At 43.4% G+C, this 18997-nt stretch overlaps 1 protein-coding gene across 12 annotated transcripts in view; it reads right to left on the reverse strand.

Moving 5' to 3' along the window:
* COBL (cordon-bleu WH2 repeat protein) overlaps window positions 1-18997 on the reverse strand; it is a 199713-nt gene that overhangs the window by 150734 nt on the left and 29982 nt on the right. For 3 of the 12 annotated variants that reach the window (XM_051798965.1, XM_051798964.1, XM_051798966.1), the window contains exon 1: window positions 2839-3084. In XM_051798965.1, the coding sequence (XP_051654925.1) occupies window positions 2839-2882 (44 nt within the window). In that variant the 5' untranslated portion in view covers window positions 2883-3084. Of the gene's footprint in view, window positions 1-2838; window positions 3118-3156; window positions 3260-9299; window positions 9552-18997 lie in introns of those variants that run through there. The other 9 variants (XM_051798968.1, XM_051798967.1, XM_051798956.1 and 6 more) reach the window with 8 other exon arrangements.

An 18997-nucleotide genomic window follows, 5' to 3' on the forward strand; every position in this document is an offset into this window, starting at 1 on the left:
TCTGTCTTTTAGCTTCTGTTGCATGATCACAGAGTAAATCCTAATTTCTGCTGATGCTACTGATTGTCTTAAATTCACCTTCATAAGCTAAAAAAAAATAATTACTTAAATAAAGCATTATGGACTTGGTAAAACTTTAAAAAACTCATGCCTAGCAATTAGTAATAATAAAGTTCTTGGTGCTGAAGTCTACCTTTTTTTTTGAAACTGAGAAATGGGGAAAACCCTGCAACACCAGCACAAATTGCAGTTTTCCTTTGCCATTTAAAACAAAAAAACCCACAACAGTATCCTCCTTTTACATGCATGATTCTCAAGCAGCCATGCCATGAAACACACGGTCAACTTATTTGTCTACACACACAGCAAAGCTGCTCTATCCTGCACCAAATGACACATTAAATTTGTTCACTGTTTAACAAGGAAAACTCATAATGTTGCTGTTAATGATTTACATAGGGACAAAACAGCTCTGCCTAAATTTTGTTAAAAATTGTGAAGCTGCGGTCATTTTAACCTCTCTTTCATAACCGCAAGCTAACCCAATCAATAAGCTGGAACCACATATAGCATTTCTTCTGCCATGAAAGGAAGGTATTTCTGTCACAACAGCCTTAACAGCCGGAGGTCCCCAGGCACACTCCACAGAGGCAGCTCACGTCTGGATTAACATGGGAACCAAAAAGGACAGACAAAGCTGTCCTCTTGCCACACTTGCCTGACCCTAGCAGATTTCGTCATTGAGCAAGTAAAATCTGATTAGAGCCCAAATATCCACTGATATCCAATATGGATGTTAGCAACTCAGGGAATTATGAACCATTCAGTGAAGCTCCCTGTAACAGCACTGACACATCCAGGCTGGGAACCTCTGACTTGCAAGAAAAGGTAACAAGTATTTCTAGGCTGAAATTCAGAGCTCAGATAAAACAGACAGGCAGTCCCCCCTTGGTGCACATGACAGTGCTGGCCATCAACTTCCACAGGAGCAGATTAGCACCCACACATTTTGTTATACAATATCACAAGTGCATCTGCACCTTACAATTGGATTCATCTCCTTGAGCCATGTCACAAGCAATCTGAAGTTGATGCAGTTACTGTAATTTTTGTTCCTGTATGTGATATCCAAGTCTGTCTGTGGATAAGTTTACACAGATGAAACTGGTTACAAAGGATTCAGGAGTTTTGTTCAGAAACGCCCCCAGACTCCAGTGTTCATCTCTGAGATGCACTAATGACATGTTCCCATTTCAAATTCAAACTCTTTAATGAACGTTTGGATTCTTATGAATCGAGACAAATTTTTAAACAGCACTGCATCTGAGTTACTCTTCAAAGCACACGTGTAAATTGGCACCAGAAATGATCTCTTCATCAGAATTTTAGAAAGCATCTATACTATTACATTAACTAAATACACAAAGGGGCAGGCACCTTCTATGTACTGCTTTTCCTGGAAGCCTAAAAGGTCATGATCAAAAAGGCTCATTTGCAACTGGAATTAAGCATTTTATTTACAAAAGAGAAGCAAGCTATGTCACGCTCTGCAACTCAAAGAAACACGGTACACACTGTTTCATTACCACAGCACTAGCAACGGCATCTTCAATCACTGTTCCCTGTACTACTTTCTGTTTTAGGCACTACAAGGTTCCATATCAAACCCAAACTGAGGAAACAAAACTACTGTAGTCCACTAGCACATACTTTAAAGCTGTGTCCTACTTCGTTGAAAATAAATTTATGACCTAAACATTAGAACTAAAAATAAAAATGCAGCTGAAGCAATCACAGTCTCTTTCAGTCCATGCAGACAGTGTGAAGTAGAGCAGTAAATTGCTGCAAGAAGACAGAACAGCTCTTAAAACTTGCCCAGCTTCTACTCTGACAAAAGGGATCACTCAGGACCTCAGCGTGCTGGTGCTCTCGTCGTTTAATTGACGGACTAATAAATTCACTGCTGGCTCACTCTTTATTTGTCTCTTCTCTTGAGAAAGCCCCAAAACACCCGTGGTTTACATTAGGACTGACTACTATTTAGCAGTAGTGCTGCGAGAGCGGTGCCTGTCACCAAAGCCAGGCGGAACTGGGGGCAGCGTCGGCAGGTGCCCCGTGTCCGGCCGGCACTGCGGTCACCCACCAACCTCTGACAAGTTTCGGCGTTTCTAATGCGCGGTTGGCAGCGCTTTTCCTTCCTCTGCCACGGCCGTGCGGTGGGGCCGAGGGACCCACAGCTGGGACGGCTGAATAAACCTTTCAAAGGCTTTTGGCAGCTGCGTCCTGGCGCTCGGGCGAGAATCTCTGCGGCCCCGGGGGCTGCTCCAGACCCTCGGCCGGGCGGGTCCGCCCCAGACCCGCCGCGGCCTCGGCTTCCTCCCAGCTGGTGGTGCTGCTTCCAGCCCCGGCGGCCCGGGTCGGGAGCTTCGGCGGCGGCTGCCTGCCTGCCGTCCCGAGCAACCTCTGCAGGAATAACCCCCGAACCCAATCCGCTCTCCGTTCTCGCACCCGGAGGGGCAGCGCCAGCAGCCTGGCCGGGGCGCCCCTCCCGCAGGGCAAAGGCGAAGCAGGCACTTTCTCTCGCTCCTGACCTTCCTGCACCCCAGCTCACCGCCCGCCGTCCCCTGCTCCCCGCTGTGCCCCATCTCCCCACGGGCTGCCGACACCTGTGCGCCGGCTCCGTCTCGCCGCCCCGAGAGGGAAGGGAGGCAGGCGGCAGGGAGGGAAGACACCGAGGCCCGCCGGCCAGCACGGCCGCTGTCGCCGTCCGGAGCCGCTCCTCCCATGCAGGCGAGCGGTGGCCGGGCGGGCCAGGGTCCCGGCAGGAGGGAGGCTTACCCGGTGGGAGGCTTGCTGGCCCCGGGGCGCACGAGGGTCTCCATGGCCGGGCCCCCCTCACCACTTCTTAAGGGACGGGCCGGTCCAAGACGCGATCCCGCAGCAGGGCAGCAGCGAAGGTCGGAGGCGGGGGTACCGAGAGGGAGGGAAGAGAGGAGAGCAGAGGAGTGAGAGCCGCCCTCGCCCCCTCCCTCGCCCCCACCTCCCGCGCTCCCCGCCCCGCTGCCGGGCGGCACTGCCCGGGCCGCCGCCGCCCACGGCTGCCCAGCCCGGCCAAGGGCGGGGATGCCCTGCTAGGGCGGCCCCCGCCCGCCTTACCGGGCCGAAAGGGAAGCTACACCGCAGCGCGGGCACTGACAGCTCGGCTGCCCGGCCAGACCACGGCAGGTCACGGCGGGGCTCAGCTGGCCGCTGCTCGGGCAGCCCGGGGGTGCGGGGGCGCTGCGAACCGGTTTCCATGTGATTGGCCGGCACAAACGCAAACACGACCGCCGCCCCCGCAGGCACTGCCGCCCCCGCAGGCACTGCCGCCCCCGCCGCGGTGTGGGAGAAGAGGGGATGGGGTCACCGGTGGGGGAGAGGAGTGACAAACGCCCCCGTCAGCGCCAGCTCCGAGAACCCTCCTCCGCCTCTTTCGCCGCGAACTTGGCAAACCCGGCGCTTGCCAGGCGGCTGTGCCCGAGGCTGCGCCCCGCGGGGAACGGGGGCTTTTCCTCAGCCTCATGCCCTGCACAGACCCTGGCGCTGCCACCTCCGGCACGTTTCTCGTCATCCCTGTTCTTACAGATGTTTTTTTCTTCTTTCGGAGGCGGCACAAACAACTACTTGAAAACTACCAGCGACTTTGATCAAGAAGAGGGGCTGGCGTGGCTGACCGGGCAGTCATGGCAATGCAGGCTTCTCCCGGGTTTTCCTTCCAGCGGCACGAGCCCATGATGGGGAAGGCAGACCCACAGCCCGGGAGGTGCGGGGCGCCCGCCGGCATAACCTTCGCGGCAACTCAGGCACCGCGCTGAAAATCTGTGTGTGCTGTTTTAGGAGTATCCCCCTCACACCGTTTCCCCAGAATATCAATTGTTAACGCTTGTGTGAAAGGAGAACAAGGCTGGAGGCGGGGGAGCCTGCCTAGTATTACTGCGGTACATGCCCGCTGTCCGGCGTGCCCGGCGTTGGGCAGCCTGGCCTCTCGGATGTTTCAGGAGTTTCTCTCCTCTCCAGCTAGCCATTTGCGTTACATTGCTTTCCAGGCCATGGTGGGAGGATGGCAGAGATGGCAGACGGGTCAGGCTACCAGCCAACACAGGGACCATGAGACAGGAGCAAGCAGACTGAGTGACGTGCCGGTGAGAGATTTGGGTGAGGAACTGAGATGGGAACGGGAGATGCTGCCTGACTTGCATTTCTCTTTGTGATGGTCCCACAGGTTCTGCTTAATGGTCACTCCTTTCCCCAAACACTTCCATCCCTTCAGGCTTGAACTTGATGGGCATGTTCTGCCCATTGGAGAGTGTCTTGCCCAGTTCAGTAATCAGACAGAGTAAATGCAAGTAGCTTCTTTGGCTCCAAAAGTTAGAGTTTCTTCCTCAGCCAGCAAGACTTGGCAGATCTGGGTCAAAAGCTACATGTGGCTGATGGCATTGCTATCTGGAGAAACCCTCATTCCAGGCTGACTGTAAATGTTTTGAAACATTCAAACATTGGATTAATTTACCAGTAACAGAAAAGAAAAGGACGTGTTCACCTTTTCTGTACTGCCTGTTTGTCTAACAAGGCTTTTATGTTATGAGCAAAATACCTGTTTCTGTGTATTTTACCCCAGTGTGTAACAGACAGGGAAGTACTACTGTATTGTAGTATAGCCATCCGTAACTTTATGTTTTCTTGCTTTGGCAACCTGAGGTCTTCCCTTAATTCCCATCTCCTCAGCAGAGAGTTGAGAATGCTGACTTCTGTTCCCTCCTCTCCATCCCTGCATATACAGATGGCCTAAGGGCAAGGGAGGCAGTTGGCTGTCCTAGCTGTAGGTAGAGAAACAAAAACATGAATTTGGAGAAGCAAAACATGGATCTCTAATTTCCCTGCTACCATGGGTAGGAGTTGACTGAGTTGCCACAGTTCAGTAATTACCCCAGTCATCTGAGCCACATGCCATGGTAATGAGCCACATACATGATCTTAATCTGATCCCTTATGAAAATAAATAGGCTAGGTTACATACTTTATTTTGCAAGTGGATTGGTTCAGCAACTGTGCACTGTCACTTACCATAGCTCCAGGAATGAATGGTGATCTGTTAAATCATGGGAACTTGATTTCATAGCTCTGTTCATCATTTATTCAGTCATTTTTCATCTCCCCTTTTTTCCTCGGAAATCTTAATGAACTCTTCCCTATCCTAGAATAGATGCAAAGGCTGCACAGGAACCAAACCTCTGCAGAACCGTCCAAACCTTTTCTTGTTTGCATCATTAGCAATTTATGCTGCACCAGCTATTTCAAGAACCTGAAAGAACTTCTCTTGCCTCAGCTGTAACTTTTACTCTACCATGATATACATGAGCAGAGGTGTAAAACACAAAATAACAAAATAATATTTGCTTATGATGCTCATTTCTTTTTATATAGCACAGCAAAAGAGTGAAAGCCTATTAATTACCGAACTCACAGCACCAGCAGAAGCGACTGCCCATTCTCCTGTTCTTCAGTCCCATTTGGCTGATGGAAAATCTGGGTAAAATGTGGTGAGTATGCTCTGCAATACAACATGGGAATCTGCCTTTCTCCAGGCTCTTTGGCATTGGGCCTGGCTCTTAAAAGGAGGGCAAAGGGGGTATTTCTAGTGTTTATTGTAATCCCCACAATCGTGGTGCTATGCTCATTTTTTAGGCAAAGGGCAATAGTTTGGAGAGGGGCTGTGTGAGTATTTGCCAAGCTCATAAAATGTCTGTGAGACTGGCATGTTCAACCCCACCCCTAGACTGCTTTTAACCCTTTCATTTCTATATAGCTTCATCTCTGTTTAGATGGGCCTCCTTAACATATTTCCTAAGAAAATGTAAACATTTAGGTGACAAAATCCTTGACAAAAAATAGTTTAGGCCTTTAAAAATATTCACCAGAACAATTTCACATTAATGCTTTTGTACGGTCTTTAAAAATTATTCCTATATTTTCTCACCTTCACTGCTGGTAGTGAATCAAACCTTTAAGGCTGCATTTTTCTTCTGCTAAAACTGGCCTGTAATATTTCAGGAATTTGAGTTTATAGTATAAGCGTAACTGAACATGTAAGGAATCTAGTAAGATGAGTGTAATACCAAAGAATTTGTTTATGAGGTAGCAAAAAGAGGTTAAAATTAGCTCAGCATTAGCTAACATACACCAGCTTTTTCTCTAGTCTAGCATGTAATCTTTTCCTGTGATTCCACTGTTTGAGGACCATCTTAAAATCAGAAACCAGGTTTGAGCTTAAAAACCAAAGCAAAAATAACAAACTCTAATTTATAGCAAGAAAAAATTGTGCTAGTTAGTGCGGTTAGGTTTAGTTAATTGCAAACACACATCTTTAACCACATAAATCCTTTTCCCATTCTCAGCAATCTAGAAGTTGCAATTTAAGCATTAGTCCCTGTAAGAGAGTTGACTTACTGTACAATTGTAAAATTCCTGGCTGTGTAATTAGAGCAATTGGAGCTGTGTAGCCTCAAACTCACAAAATTCCGTTACTTTGCTATCCACAGCAAAAAAAAAAAAAAAAAAAAAGAAAAAAAAAGAGAAGGGAAGATTTTTCAGAGTTATTTTAAATGTGTCTAAAAGTGGACACAGCAGACAACTACATAATCCAGACTGAAACTGATACATCTCTATAATATGGTCACACAATCTTGAATGTAAGAACCGTAGAACTTTGGGGATTTTGTTTTAAAGGTTGGATATTAATTACATGCTTATTCTTTTTTTTTCACCACAGTTGTTTTCCTTAACATTTTGTTCTATATATTTTGGACAGTTGCCCTACAATTTCCTCCCTTTTCTACTATTCCTCCTATGTGCACTTTTTTCAGTATTTGAAACTCAAGCCCTAGTCTGCAATTGAACTGACATTAATGAAAGAATATTTACCTGGACAGACCCAGTGGGCCAAAGCTCATGTTCTTGGGCTCAGCTGTGGTGAGAACCTTCCTAGGCCAGATGCTAATGTAAGATGTTTTCCAAAACTGAAGAGTGGTGTGACTCAAACTCATCTAAACAGTGAGAACATACTTCTCCGAACAGTGTCAGAGAGGGGAAAATATGAAATCAGTTTTCAAGACCATGTCATATTATATGACTTAAAAAAGCCTTTGGAAAATCTTGACTACCTTACAAAACAAATTTGAACCAAAACACTAACTAATTTGTGTAAGCTTATCTTCATTGTACTGAGCTGAGTAATCCCACTTGGTCTGCTGGTCATGGTGACCCAGCTACAGCCATTCCTCTCTGTGAGGTTTTTGCTCTTTGTTTGCCATGCCAAGGAGAGTCTGAGGTTGTGAAAGCAGCATTTCAGAGATGCAATTCACCACCTCACAGATGCTGGTGCCACTAAAATTCCCTTCATCCTTACCTCTTTCTGTGGTAAGAATGAAAGTAAGTTGTACAATGCTTAGAATTACCCTCTCTTTCAGAATATTTGTGAAAGAGAAGTAGAGATCTTATGCCACTCAGCCCAGCAGAACTATCGGAAAGGGAAACTTAATGAGGCTTCTGTGAAAATAACTTTCCACAGCTCTGAAAACACTTCATTTAGAAGTGGTGTGAAGTCTTAGTACAGCACTTTGGCGGGTCGTTTTCCAGTTAGTGGAGTACAGACAGGCCAGGCTTTTGTAAAGTTGGGCAGGACTGACAGGAAGATGGCAGAAGGGACGCTCCATGCATGGTTTAGCATTGCAATAAAACAGAAAGCTCCTATGTAAGCAACGGATGTGGCACGATCCCAGTGTTCCTTGTGCAACAAACTGCATATGCAACATCATGTCTCCACCACTGCAACCAGCCTGCACCTCTCCCAGACATTGTACCCAGCTCTCCAATTAACAGGCACAGTTGGAGCTGAAAGCGATGGCAGTGAGGAGCACCATCTACCTTTGAAACACTGGGGCTTCAGCTACTAACTCCTGGAATAGTTCTTAAAGTTAGTGCCAAATGCCCTTAGAAAGCAGTTCTCAAGTGAGCTATGTCTGTACTGAACATTCAGTGTAAGGGTTTCTATATCAAGGAGGCTATTTCTATTTTGATATACATAATATAGTCATGCTATAATCAGAATTATATGCACTGACAGTCCTCTCTGTAAATATTTAACACTGTATGAGATAAACTTTATTAACATTGTCCACAACTATGTTTTACCTCACAGGCTGGGTTAAACTTCTACCACTTTTAAATGGTGGTTTGGTTTTGTTTTTTTTGTTTTTTTCAGTGCAATATTTCACTGAAATTTAGAAAGTTTCCATGGTTAGGAGGTAGTGGTATATCCAGGTTTCATTTTCAAATTTCAGGATGGATAAATTACAACAGAGATTTTGTAGAATTTCATAGTTGATTACATAATTCTCATCTCACACTTGCATCATCTGATGCACCTCTCAGTTTATCCTGATTGATAGCAACACAAATGAAAACAGGATTTGGTTCTGTGTTTAAATCAAAATTAACATGCTATGCATAAAGACAAATACACATCTACTTATGCAAAGAAAAGCAAAAGTATCAGGCTCGGTGCTGCTACTATTTCTGTTGAGTTACCTAATTTGTGATTGCCTTAGTTTACCAACGACTCCAAGTGCACAAAGATGTATATGCATATGGAACGTCACCAATATTAGATTCAACTTATATTCCTTAATTCTTCAGGGAAAAAAAGACCCTTTGAGATATATCATCTCTAGAATTCTCCATGAACTGAACAGGGACTTGAATAGCTGCTTCCTGGTAAATTACTACATGCACTCCCAAAGGCCTACCTTTTACTCATTCCCTCCCCAAGTGCAGACCTCATGAACCTGCTGAAATCACTAAATGGTATTAATATGAGACTCATAGCCCTGAAGGATAGAACTTCAATGGATACTATTATCAGGAAAGCATCTGAAGATGGCAGATGACATCTGACATACATAAAGCCTTATATATAATTCAGACCTAAGTCAAAAATATGAGGGAGTAAATAAGAAAATAACTTACCTCCTTACCTTGACGAATTCTTTCTGAACATATTTGGATTGACATCAAATACAATAAATTTTTTCTAGCCTGCATCATGTCATGATATAATCAGTGGTGTGAAGGGTGGCTTTCCCATCACCTACCCTCTGAGGCCAGCAAAGGCTTATTAACTCTCCTTTCGTACATTTCGTAGGCTTTACACTTTGATATCAATAAGTTAAAAGACAGTAATACTTTTCTTTTTGCTAACATACCTTGAGGCCAATCCTGCTGCTTATTTCTTTTTCCAGAAGATAGAGGTTAGCTAGTTATGGCAAAGGAAGATGAAGGAGATCTTCCAAAGATGTCTGGTTGTACAAATCCAGAAGGTCTTGGTCCAAAATGAAGTACACAAGTACGCAATTGTTTCACCACGGTGTCATTGGGCAGACATGGTTGTGCAGGGACAAGAGAGAGTAGCACTTCTCTCTTCAGAAAGGGTTGTGGTCACCTTCCTCCCCCTGCTCCTGTAAGCAACACATAGTTAGAAACCAAAAAACTCTCCTTGAATTATCAAGGAAGGGATTGGAGAAACTGTCTGGGGTGGAGGAAATATGGATTATCTGGACAACATCACTGTGCTGAACCAAAGCCAACTGATATTGAGAGATTTTCTACTGACTCCAACTGTTTTTTTCTAAATCTTTTGCATCACTTGCAAGCATGGGCAGTAATGACTGGTGGTTCTACACAACTTTTCTTCTCTCATTTGCTCCCCTCTTTCTTTTGAATGTGAAGTTAATCACCTCTTAAGCCTACCTCTAGCTAGTTGTACTGGTGCTACATGAATCTTCACAGGAATCTGCTGTTTACTGGCCCCTAAAAGACAACGTGAAGGTAAAAAGTCTGCCATGTGCTTTAAACATCCTGTACCTGACATGATGTGGTTGATGAACCTTTGGAACCTTTTTATTTCTCTGTCTTCTCCTGGCATGTCAGCTTTCCTCACCCTGCAATCTCAGTCAAGGGGAGGGGTATAAATGATTACATAATTCAAATGAAACAACACTCCCTTTCTTCAAGTGAGTCATCTGCAGGTATCCAGAAAATGTACAGCATGAAAATTACCTCCAGTTCAGGGTATTAAGAATACAAAATTAGCTCCTTAGAGGTCTTCTGGAAAAATAAGTGTGGATTACATCTAATTTATAAATAAAGAGAACTACTTTCCTGCAGTTCATGGTTGCAGACTAGGATAACCAGATTACAAAGCTTCCAGTGAATTTGCAACACAGGGTGATACAGTGCTGTGTCGCTTCAGGGACAGCCCAGAAAACAAACTGTGATGCAAAGGGCTGTGCTTGGTTCCTCCTCTGGCCCCATGGCAAGAGCTCTCTTGGCAGCAGCTGGTGTCTGCCTCAGCACTTGCTGTCCAGCCTGTTGGCACAGTTTATCTTTCCAACAGAGTGGGAGGTGAGCCAGAGCCACACCTTTTCTCCACCTTCTTCAGCAGAGATGGATGACAAGAGAGGAAAACAATAAACCCACGGAAACCGATCTTTTCTTACAATGCAAGTATCTATCACAGAAAGGTGTAAGTGGCCATGAAGGGTCTAGGATAAAGACCACAAACTCTTCAGTAAATGGGCATGTGTCCATAGAGATTTAAAGGAATAAATTGGTTTTAAACTTATTCATAAGACGATGCAATATTAAAGGAACCCACAGATTTACATACAGTTTTTTCTTTTACTAGAAGATGACAAATAAAGGTCTAAATCCTCCTAAAGTACATTAGACTAACACTTGCAATAACTATGGAGGTGCTTTCACAACTCTGGCCTGTGTTTTAAGTCTGTCTCAAAAACCCCATTAAGTTTAGTTATCAGTACTGAACCAAAACACACATGGCAATCTTCACAAACTTTCACTCAAAATGTGTTTTGGAACCTGTCTGCACCTTACAAGGGAAAATTAAAATGCAGAGAGTGACATTTTAATTGTTCATATGTACTTTGCATTTTATGTGCCGTACTACCTCAGTTGTTTATAGAGTCATATAATATCCTGAGTTGGAAGGGACCGACAAGGATCATCGAGTCAAACTTCTGGCTCTGGACTGGAACACTCCAAAAATCACATCATGTGTCTGAGAGCATTGTCCAAACACTTCAGTGTAGGTATAACCTTCCTCTTCTCTGAGATTTTAATGTCATAGCACAGGAGAATCTTTGTGCAATTTGAGATGTGGTGCTTTTAACCCCTTGAAAAACAATGATGTGTGCAAGAGTGACACTGAAAATCCACAGTACTTTGCTACCATGTTTTCAATTTTAAGGTGATTCCCTTGAAAATTATTAAGTACCATGCAGTTACACATTACAATTGTACTTCCAGACTGCTGTCTAATACAGATCTTGAAGACTACATTTGTTACTCTACTACTTTATGAATACCTCATTCCTTCCTGATGATTGAACACTAAACATGTCTAAACCTGGAATTTTCAGATAGATGTAACATAGACTGTAAAATACATATATAATGTTATGATTCTAGTTTTGTTTTCTTTGGGGTGGGTTTCTCTTTGTTGTTTTTTTTTTGGTTTTGTGTGTGTGTTTGTTTTTTTTTTTTCGTACTGACTTACATGGGCACTCCGGATGCCTGTGACTTTTCCTGAGATCACACTTGAAGAATGGCAACCAGCTCTGGGCCCTCACCACAAGACAGCCATGGACCTGTTGGAGTGGGTCCAGAGGAAGGCAACAAAAGTGGTCAGAAGGCTGCAACACCTCCATTATGAAAAAAAGTCTGAGAAAATTTGGGATGTTCAACCTGGAGAAGTGAAAGCTCCTGGAAGATGTTACTGCAGCCTTTCAATACTTGAAGGGAGCTTATAAGAAAGATGTGGACAGACTTTTATCAGGGCCATGTAGTGATAACACAAGGGGCTAGCAGTTTTAACTACAAGGGAGTAGATTTAGATTGGACATAAGGAAGAAGTTCTCTACTTCCCTACTCAGCATGAGGGTGGTGAGAGACTGGAACAGATTGTCCAGAGAAGTTGTGGAGGCCTCATCACTGGAAATGTTCAAGGTTGGATTGGATGGGGCTTTGAGTAACCTGGTCCAGTGAAAGGTGTCCCTCGCGGTGCCAGATGGGTTGGACTATAGATGATCTTTAAAGGTCCCTTTCAACCCAAACTACTCTTTGATTCTTGAATACCCACGTGAGGATTTGAATATCTGTGTTAGTGGACTCAAGTGAGAATGTGTGATTCATCATTGGCAAAGTAAAGATATTTGAGGTCAACTTGTAGTGGAATCCCAGGATTCAGGACTCTTATCCCTTATTGAAGTTTTTTCAAGGGAAACAGAATCTGGCAGATGAGCCAATAAAATGGATAGGAACTCATCTCTAGTTTAAATTTTATCATAGAAGCTCAAAATTAAATCAGTGGTTCTGCAGTCATCCAACAGTATAATCAGAAAACGGGCTGTGGAAAACTCAGGGAAAGAAATTTTAGTGAGCATGATTTCTTCAACAGTCTTGTGACAATCTGTATCAGGAAAATAATCAATGAAAGTCTTAATAACATTTCAATTATTGGATTAAATCTTGGAAAAGACTAATGATTGAGAAAGGGAAGTGAGCAATTGGCAGGAAAACAAACTCAGAACAAAATAAAAAAAAATTCCCTGAGGTCTTATTGCAAAATTAGGCTTTTAAATGTTTGTATCCAGCCCCCCTCCACTGGAAGGCCTCTGCCCCTGCTCCCTGGAAATGTGAGGCTCATAGTCCCAATATGAAGCTGTGGGAGGAGGGGTCAACTCCTTTCCGAAGGTGGCGAAGTGAGTAGGGTGTCACTACCTCCTGTCACTAAAGAGAACTGGCTGGCTTTATTTTAATCATGATATCTGTCTTTGTAATCCCTGCTATGCTTTAAGCAAAACCAAGCACCCTTTTATTTTTACTTCAAATGCTAGTAAAACATGTGGACATGAAAGGAGATGCTCTGGGGAGGCAGATGATGAAAGATCCTGCTAACACCATCATAAAAGCAAAGCTGCAGCAGGAAGCTGAAAAGGCGCCCTGGGTAGATTTGTTATCAGACCTTCCAATTTTGAAGAGAGAGAGGTATAAAATAAGACCAAAGGTTTTGAGTTCCTGAGCCCATGGCTGCTCTGATGAGCTGCAGCTATCAGGTTGAACACACCATCAGTGGGATAAGGATTTCAGCCACTTGTGAAGGACTTGTATTTTTGTCTCTTATATTCTCAGGCATCCTTATGTTAAAAAAAACAAAAGGAAAAACACCTAGGCAGCAGAATGACCTTTGACTCAGTCCCTTTGAGTCCTGAACCTGACGACTGGCCACAAAAATCAAAGAACAACCTCCCCCCTAGACATCTCTGAACCCCAGCAGAGGACATCCTTTGCCATCCAGTGGGGTGAGGGGGAGGTAAACAGAAAGCCCCAATAGACGTGCCCTAAATATTTCTTTTGTACATCGTGTTACTACACTTGAGAGGCATTGCTGAGAAATGGAGTTTACAAACTGGGGAAAAGTTTGCAACTATAACAGTGATATTTATAGTTTTCTAATTTTTTTTGAAACTTTGTGAAATGTGTCTGGGCAAATGGCTGTCCCAGCCTAAGGCAACAGCTAATGTCAAACTCTGTGAGCAAGATTAGTGGTTATACTTAGCCAGCTTGACCAGGGGATTCACAAGATTTTGTCCTGCAGACTGGATACACATAAGAGGCAGAAAAAAAAACATTTTCCTGCCTCCTTGAAGATCCATGTCCAGCTCCCCATTCGGTTCAGTTCAGCCTGCTGGCTGTGGGTAGTTCTCAGCATTAAAGCACTGTAGAAATCCTGCAGCCTGAGGAGTCATGCAGGTGGCTGTGCCAGATTGGGACCGGCCAACCAAGAGTGAAGGTGATTTTGGCAGAGCTGCCAGGGCCCACGAAGATGGAGGAGCCAGAGGCACAACCATCAGGGAGCCAAGCACCTACGAAACCATTACTTTACAGGGCAGTTTATCGCCTAACAAATCTTAGCTTTCACTTATTTTAGATGATGGGAAAAAGTCTACCCTGGAAATTGCTTCCTTAGAGGAAAAAGACTATGAACTGTTATAGTTAAAGAATAACTGTAACAGTCAGTTACTATCACTGTTTATCTACCTGGTCAGATTTTTATTCTGTTTTACAAAAAAACCCCCAAATTCCAAATCTTTGTTAACTGTTTGATTCGTGTCTGCCTCTTACTTATGCCTCTGCTTTTGAAATAGTAGAGTTCAGTATAATTTTTCCAGTTGTCCAGGTGTGGCCTCAAGACACCACTTTTGGAGCAACTCCCTTCAACTGGAACTCAGACCTTGTTGCTGCCAGTCATGGCCTGGCAGGAGCGTTACTTCTGAACAACAGCAGCAGTGTTTCAAGGAAATGACTAACCTCTTCTTTTTCCAGAGGATCCCTACTACCACTGGTATGTAGGATGGAAGATATGTAGTTTGAGGATATACTGAGACTGTGTAGTCTATCTTGTTAGTTAGAAAAGAAAGCAAACGAGGATTCTAGGAAGAAAAAAGGGCAATGTATTAAAATAATTAAATGCCATCCCAGACTCCAACAGACTCCTTGTCTCTGAGCAATTATGAATAATACTGGGTACATGGGATGAAATTTAATTTAGACTGCAGTTTCATAGTCACTTCAAGCTAATCTAAGTTGGCACAGATTATGAAAAGAGGAACCGTGCCTGCCTGTTTGTCCCTAACAAAGCCATTCCCTCTTTTTTTCCCCCTCTTACCACCACAGCTTCACACACAGAGCAGCTTTATTTGTCTGTGCATGGCATGCAGAGGGGCAGGCAGTGTGCCAAGAGGGACAAGCCCGCTGCTCCCAGAAATACTTTCAGTCTCCCCATGCCCTCTTCTTGGTTACAGCCATCCTGATTACAACAGGCAAAAAACCCCAATGGACAACAGGGAAAGGTTTTGCTAACCCAGATAAGTTTCCTGTTTTGGGGTGGGGTGGGGTGGGATAGGAGGGTGGTGCAGTTATGTCTTCAAGCTGTGATGACAGTACAGCAACATACCTTGAGTACTGTGAAACAAGGGAGCAGTAAAGATACTTGGACTAGAAATGCCCTGGAGTAGGCACTAATTCTGGCATTTCCTAGCTTAACACTGTTTTATATTATTGGTGTGTAACATATTAACTTCTAGAGGTCACAGCCCATCAGCCCTGATTCACTGGTGACTTGTCCGGATAAATACAGGCAAGCGCAATGCTGTCTATTCTAGACATGGAGGAAAAAAGGCTCTTTTTACATATATGTATATATATATATAAATTGTTTGGCCCATTAAGATATCAACACCCTTCTATCCCTGTGTTTATCTTTGGATACTATAATGAGATGCTGGCCACAATTAATGCTTTGGAGTTATTAATCCTAAGTCAGGGAGCCCAAGATGAATTCAACAAACATAGGGAAAGTACGTGCCTGTGTGCGTACATCTAATTCTACTTTTTCTGAAGTTAATGTGTATTTTCCTGAGTGCAACCTCAGTCCCACAGCTGGACACCTATGCTTGTTTTAATGTAATTGCACAAGACAAAATACAACTAAAACATAGCAGCCTCATTTGGAATACTTAAAACCAAATTACAAATAGGTAATTGAGGTCACATGCTCATTTTGCAGGAAGCTGGCTTTCTCCTGCATCACAAGAGCTGAATAACTGTAAGTCAGTCACTCAGGTGCAAACCTATTTGAGATCTGCTCTTCACCGCCAGAAGATATGCCAAGGGTTCTCATATAAACAAGACTGTTTACAGATACCTTCTCAGTGGTGGCACTCTATTGTTAAACATTAATTCTTAGGAATGTGTATGTTGTGCAACATTTACACATGCTGTTTGGATCTGTTAGCAATTTGAAAGAATGCTTCTGGTAATTTGGGAACAAAATGTAAGTCTGGGAGAGTTTCCTACACAAAATATAGATGAAAAATAAATTTAAGAGTAAGCAATTTTTATTGGTTTTATTTATTTATTTACTTATTAAAGGTGCCCTGAAATTTGTTTTACAGCCATAGAATATTTTTAAAGAGGGCAAAAAAGACCTTGACAGTTGGTCCCACCTGGTATATTTGCATTCTGCCAGTGGAGAAGAACAGACACACAAGTGGTAAAAGTGATTTGGCAAAAAAGGATAGGGAAGTAATGTCAAGATTTGGGATCATTTCTGGGGAGAAAAACAAACAAGTGCACTATTTTTACTGCAAAGTTCCTGTGGAGAGCAGCAGAGGCAAGTCATCTCTGCTCCACCTGTGGTGGAGAGGAAGAATAAATCGCTGGAGAGAACAGAGGGAACACTCCTGTTTGCCAGGGAGTCTGCAGCAGTAGTTATGAACACACTAGGTTTTCTTTGTCTTAGGAAATAAGGAAGTGAATCAGAAACTCAAAAGGAGACTCAAGGAGGAAAAAAAAGAGGAATAACTTTCCTGCCAGCAGGCAACTCTGCCTGGCCTAGAGTTATAGTCTGGGAGAGATGCTTGGGCAAATGCACCTCACTGTCCACACCATACACAGAGTTTAGGTGTTTGTTTGGGAGATGGGGGTGATTTTGCAGTTTGATATATTACTTCGGAGTATGTTACTTTGGAGTGATTTCATAGAATATTTTGGGTTGAAAGTGACCTTTAAAGGTCATCTGATCCAACTTGTCTGCAATAAGCAGGGACACCTTCCACTAGACCAGGTTGCAGAGATCCCGATCCAGCCTGACCTTGAATGTTGCTAGGGATGGGACATCCACCACCTCTCTTGGCAACCTGTTTCAGTGTTTCACTACCATCATCATAAAACTCATTGACTATGAAGTGAGCCCACAAGACTGTCAGCGGGGTACATGTCAGCAGGTACATGTCAGCATGTCAGCATGCTCTAGCAACTTCAAGGACTTACTGTTTGCTATTTTATGGTATGTTCTGCTTTTTGCTTACCCCAGGTTGGTAATCACTAAGAAGAACTTCCAATTTGCTGTCTTTGGATATTTATCAGTGTAATACTGGCTTGCTCTGTTTAGTATCTAGAGGCTTCCAGTAAAAGAAGCTGGTAGAGTTATTTATTAAGAAGTATTACATCTGATATCATTACTTCTTGGTAAAAGGTTTAGTTTGTTATTTGTTGGGATAATGGGAATACAAGTCAGTGACCATGAGAAAACACACATATACACAGATTGTGTAAATGATGACGTGTTAAGACTCTTGTGTAAGGAGATTCTAACTGACACTAGTAGGCAGAGTTATTTAGAATACACTTAGAGTATCTCATTCAGTGAAGCACAATACACAGAGCAGAAGTTCAACCTGTGCCCCGGAATCAGAGCTGGTCCATATTTTTAGACTCTAAACTCAGAGCATGCCTGTACAAGGGTGCCATTTCAGTATCTTTTCAAGAGCCTGACTCTTGTTGGGGACATTTTTCAAAATGCCCATGGTAGGGAGAAGTTGTCTGCCTACATCTGAAGTCAGGAAAAATTCCTCTGGGAGTCACAGTGACTCAGGAACAGCTGAGCTCTGCCAAACTGGAATAAGTTCAAAGGGAGCACTGCCTATGATCAATTCATTACATAAACCTCAGATAAGGGAGTGGCAAGAAACTTTCCTGCCACCAACCATGAAAAATAGTTACGGGGAAACAAACCATCCACCACATGGGCTTTTAACAATGTACTCAATCTCAGTAGCATAAGGGCCCCAATGGGCCTGGTGGTAAACACAGCAGAAATCAAAACCAGAAATCAAGCTGCTGTTCTGAGCCATAAGGCTATTTCTTCTAATATCTCCAGGCACATACAGCAGCTGCAGTTAAGTAGATAGCCTTAGGAAATAACTTAATTCAAGAAAGCAGGAGAAAAGTCATTCTATTTCCTCACATTCTTTTTGCAGGCTCAAGTTATGAAATTCCTATGAAATGTAATAATAAAAGACAATCATGTGTATTAAGGGCCTACAGAAGTTAAAAAACACCAAAACTGGATCTCAAGCAAGTTCCACACAGGTTTCTATGAACTGATGAATTTCTTTGGGCATCAAACCACTGGGCACACGTGGAGGATCCTACTGCCTCAGGGCTGGTAAAGCCTCTGAGCACAGGTCTTATCAGGAACTAAATGCAAAACAAAATTTGAAGCTGTGTTTTGTACTAAATCTGTCATAATTCAGTACTTGGTCTTGTGTATATGGTGATGTAAGTGGCTAGGACCCCCACACAGTTTCTTTACATGCTGTTCAAGAAAATACTTTTAAAATCCATGGGGGAGAAGAAAAAAGCTTATGGTCATGGTTTAAGCACAACTCTTGTAACACTTCAGCATGCCTAGTTGGAGTAATTAGCAGGAAGCATTTATTTGTTCAAATAAGTTCACATTTGGCAGAATTCTACGAACTACTTACCAAAAGGCTTCTAAGAATTTTACAACAACAATGAACATGAGTAAGAGGTAAGGTAACACCTGTCCTGATGAAGGTGGGAAAGGGGTGTAAAGAAAAAGAAATTAAAAAAAAAAAAATCACAGAAATGCCTAAGCAAATGACTTCCTAAAACACTTACTTATGCCTCTGCTCTTGAAATACTAGAGTCCAAAACTTCCTGAGGATTAAGTGGGAACTTCTGGGATTCACCCAGAATTAAGCTATGTAAAGCTAATGAAAGGCAATTTGAGAACATCCCCAAAACCTTAAACCTTCCAGGGAGAAACTTTAGCCTCTTCTAGGAATTCATAAAAGAGGTTGGACAGGAGCCATTCCTCCTTCTGAGGTTGTCATTTTTCATGTCAAGAACAACTGAGTACATTTTTCTCCTTTTTCTCTAGGGACTGGGTTGTTGCAGAGAGTAACACACTCGGCTCTGGGCAGGAGAGCTCTCCAGGAGAAAGGCTGTGCCCAGC

This window comes from Manacus candei, unplaced genomic scaffold, assembly GCF_025592945.1.
Source record: "Manacus candei isolate 608988 ecotype Guabito, Panama unplaced genomic scaffold, ASM2559294v1 h1tg000049l, whole genome shotgun sequence".
Taxonomy (NCBI): domain Eukaryota; kingdom Metazoa; phylum Chordata; class Aves; order Passeriformes; family Pipridae; genus Manacus; species Manacus candei.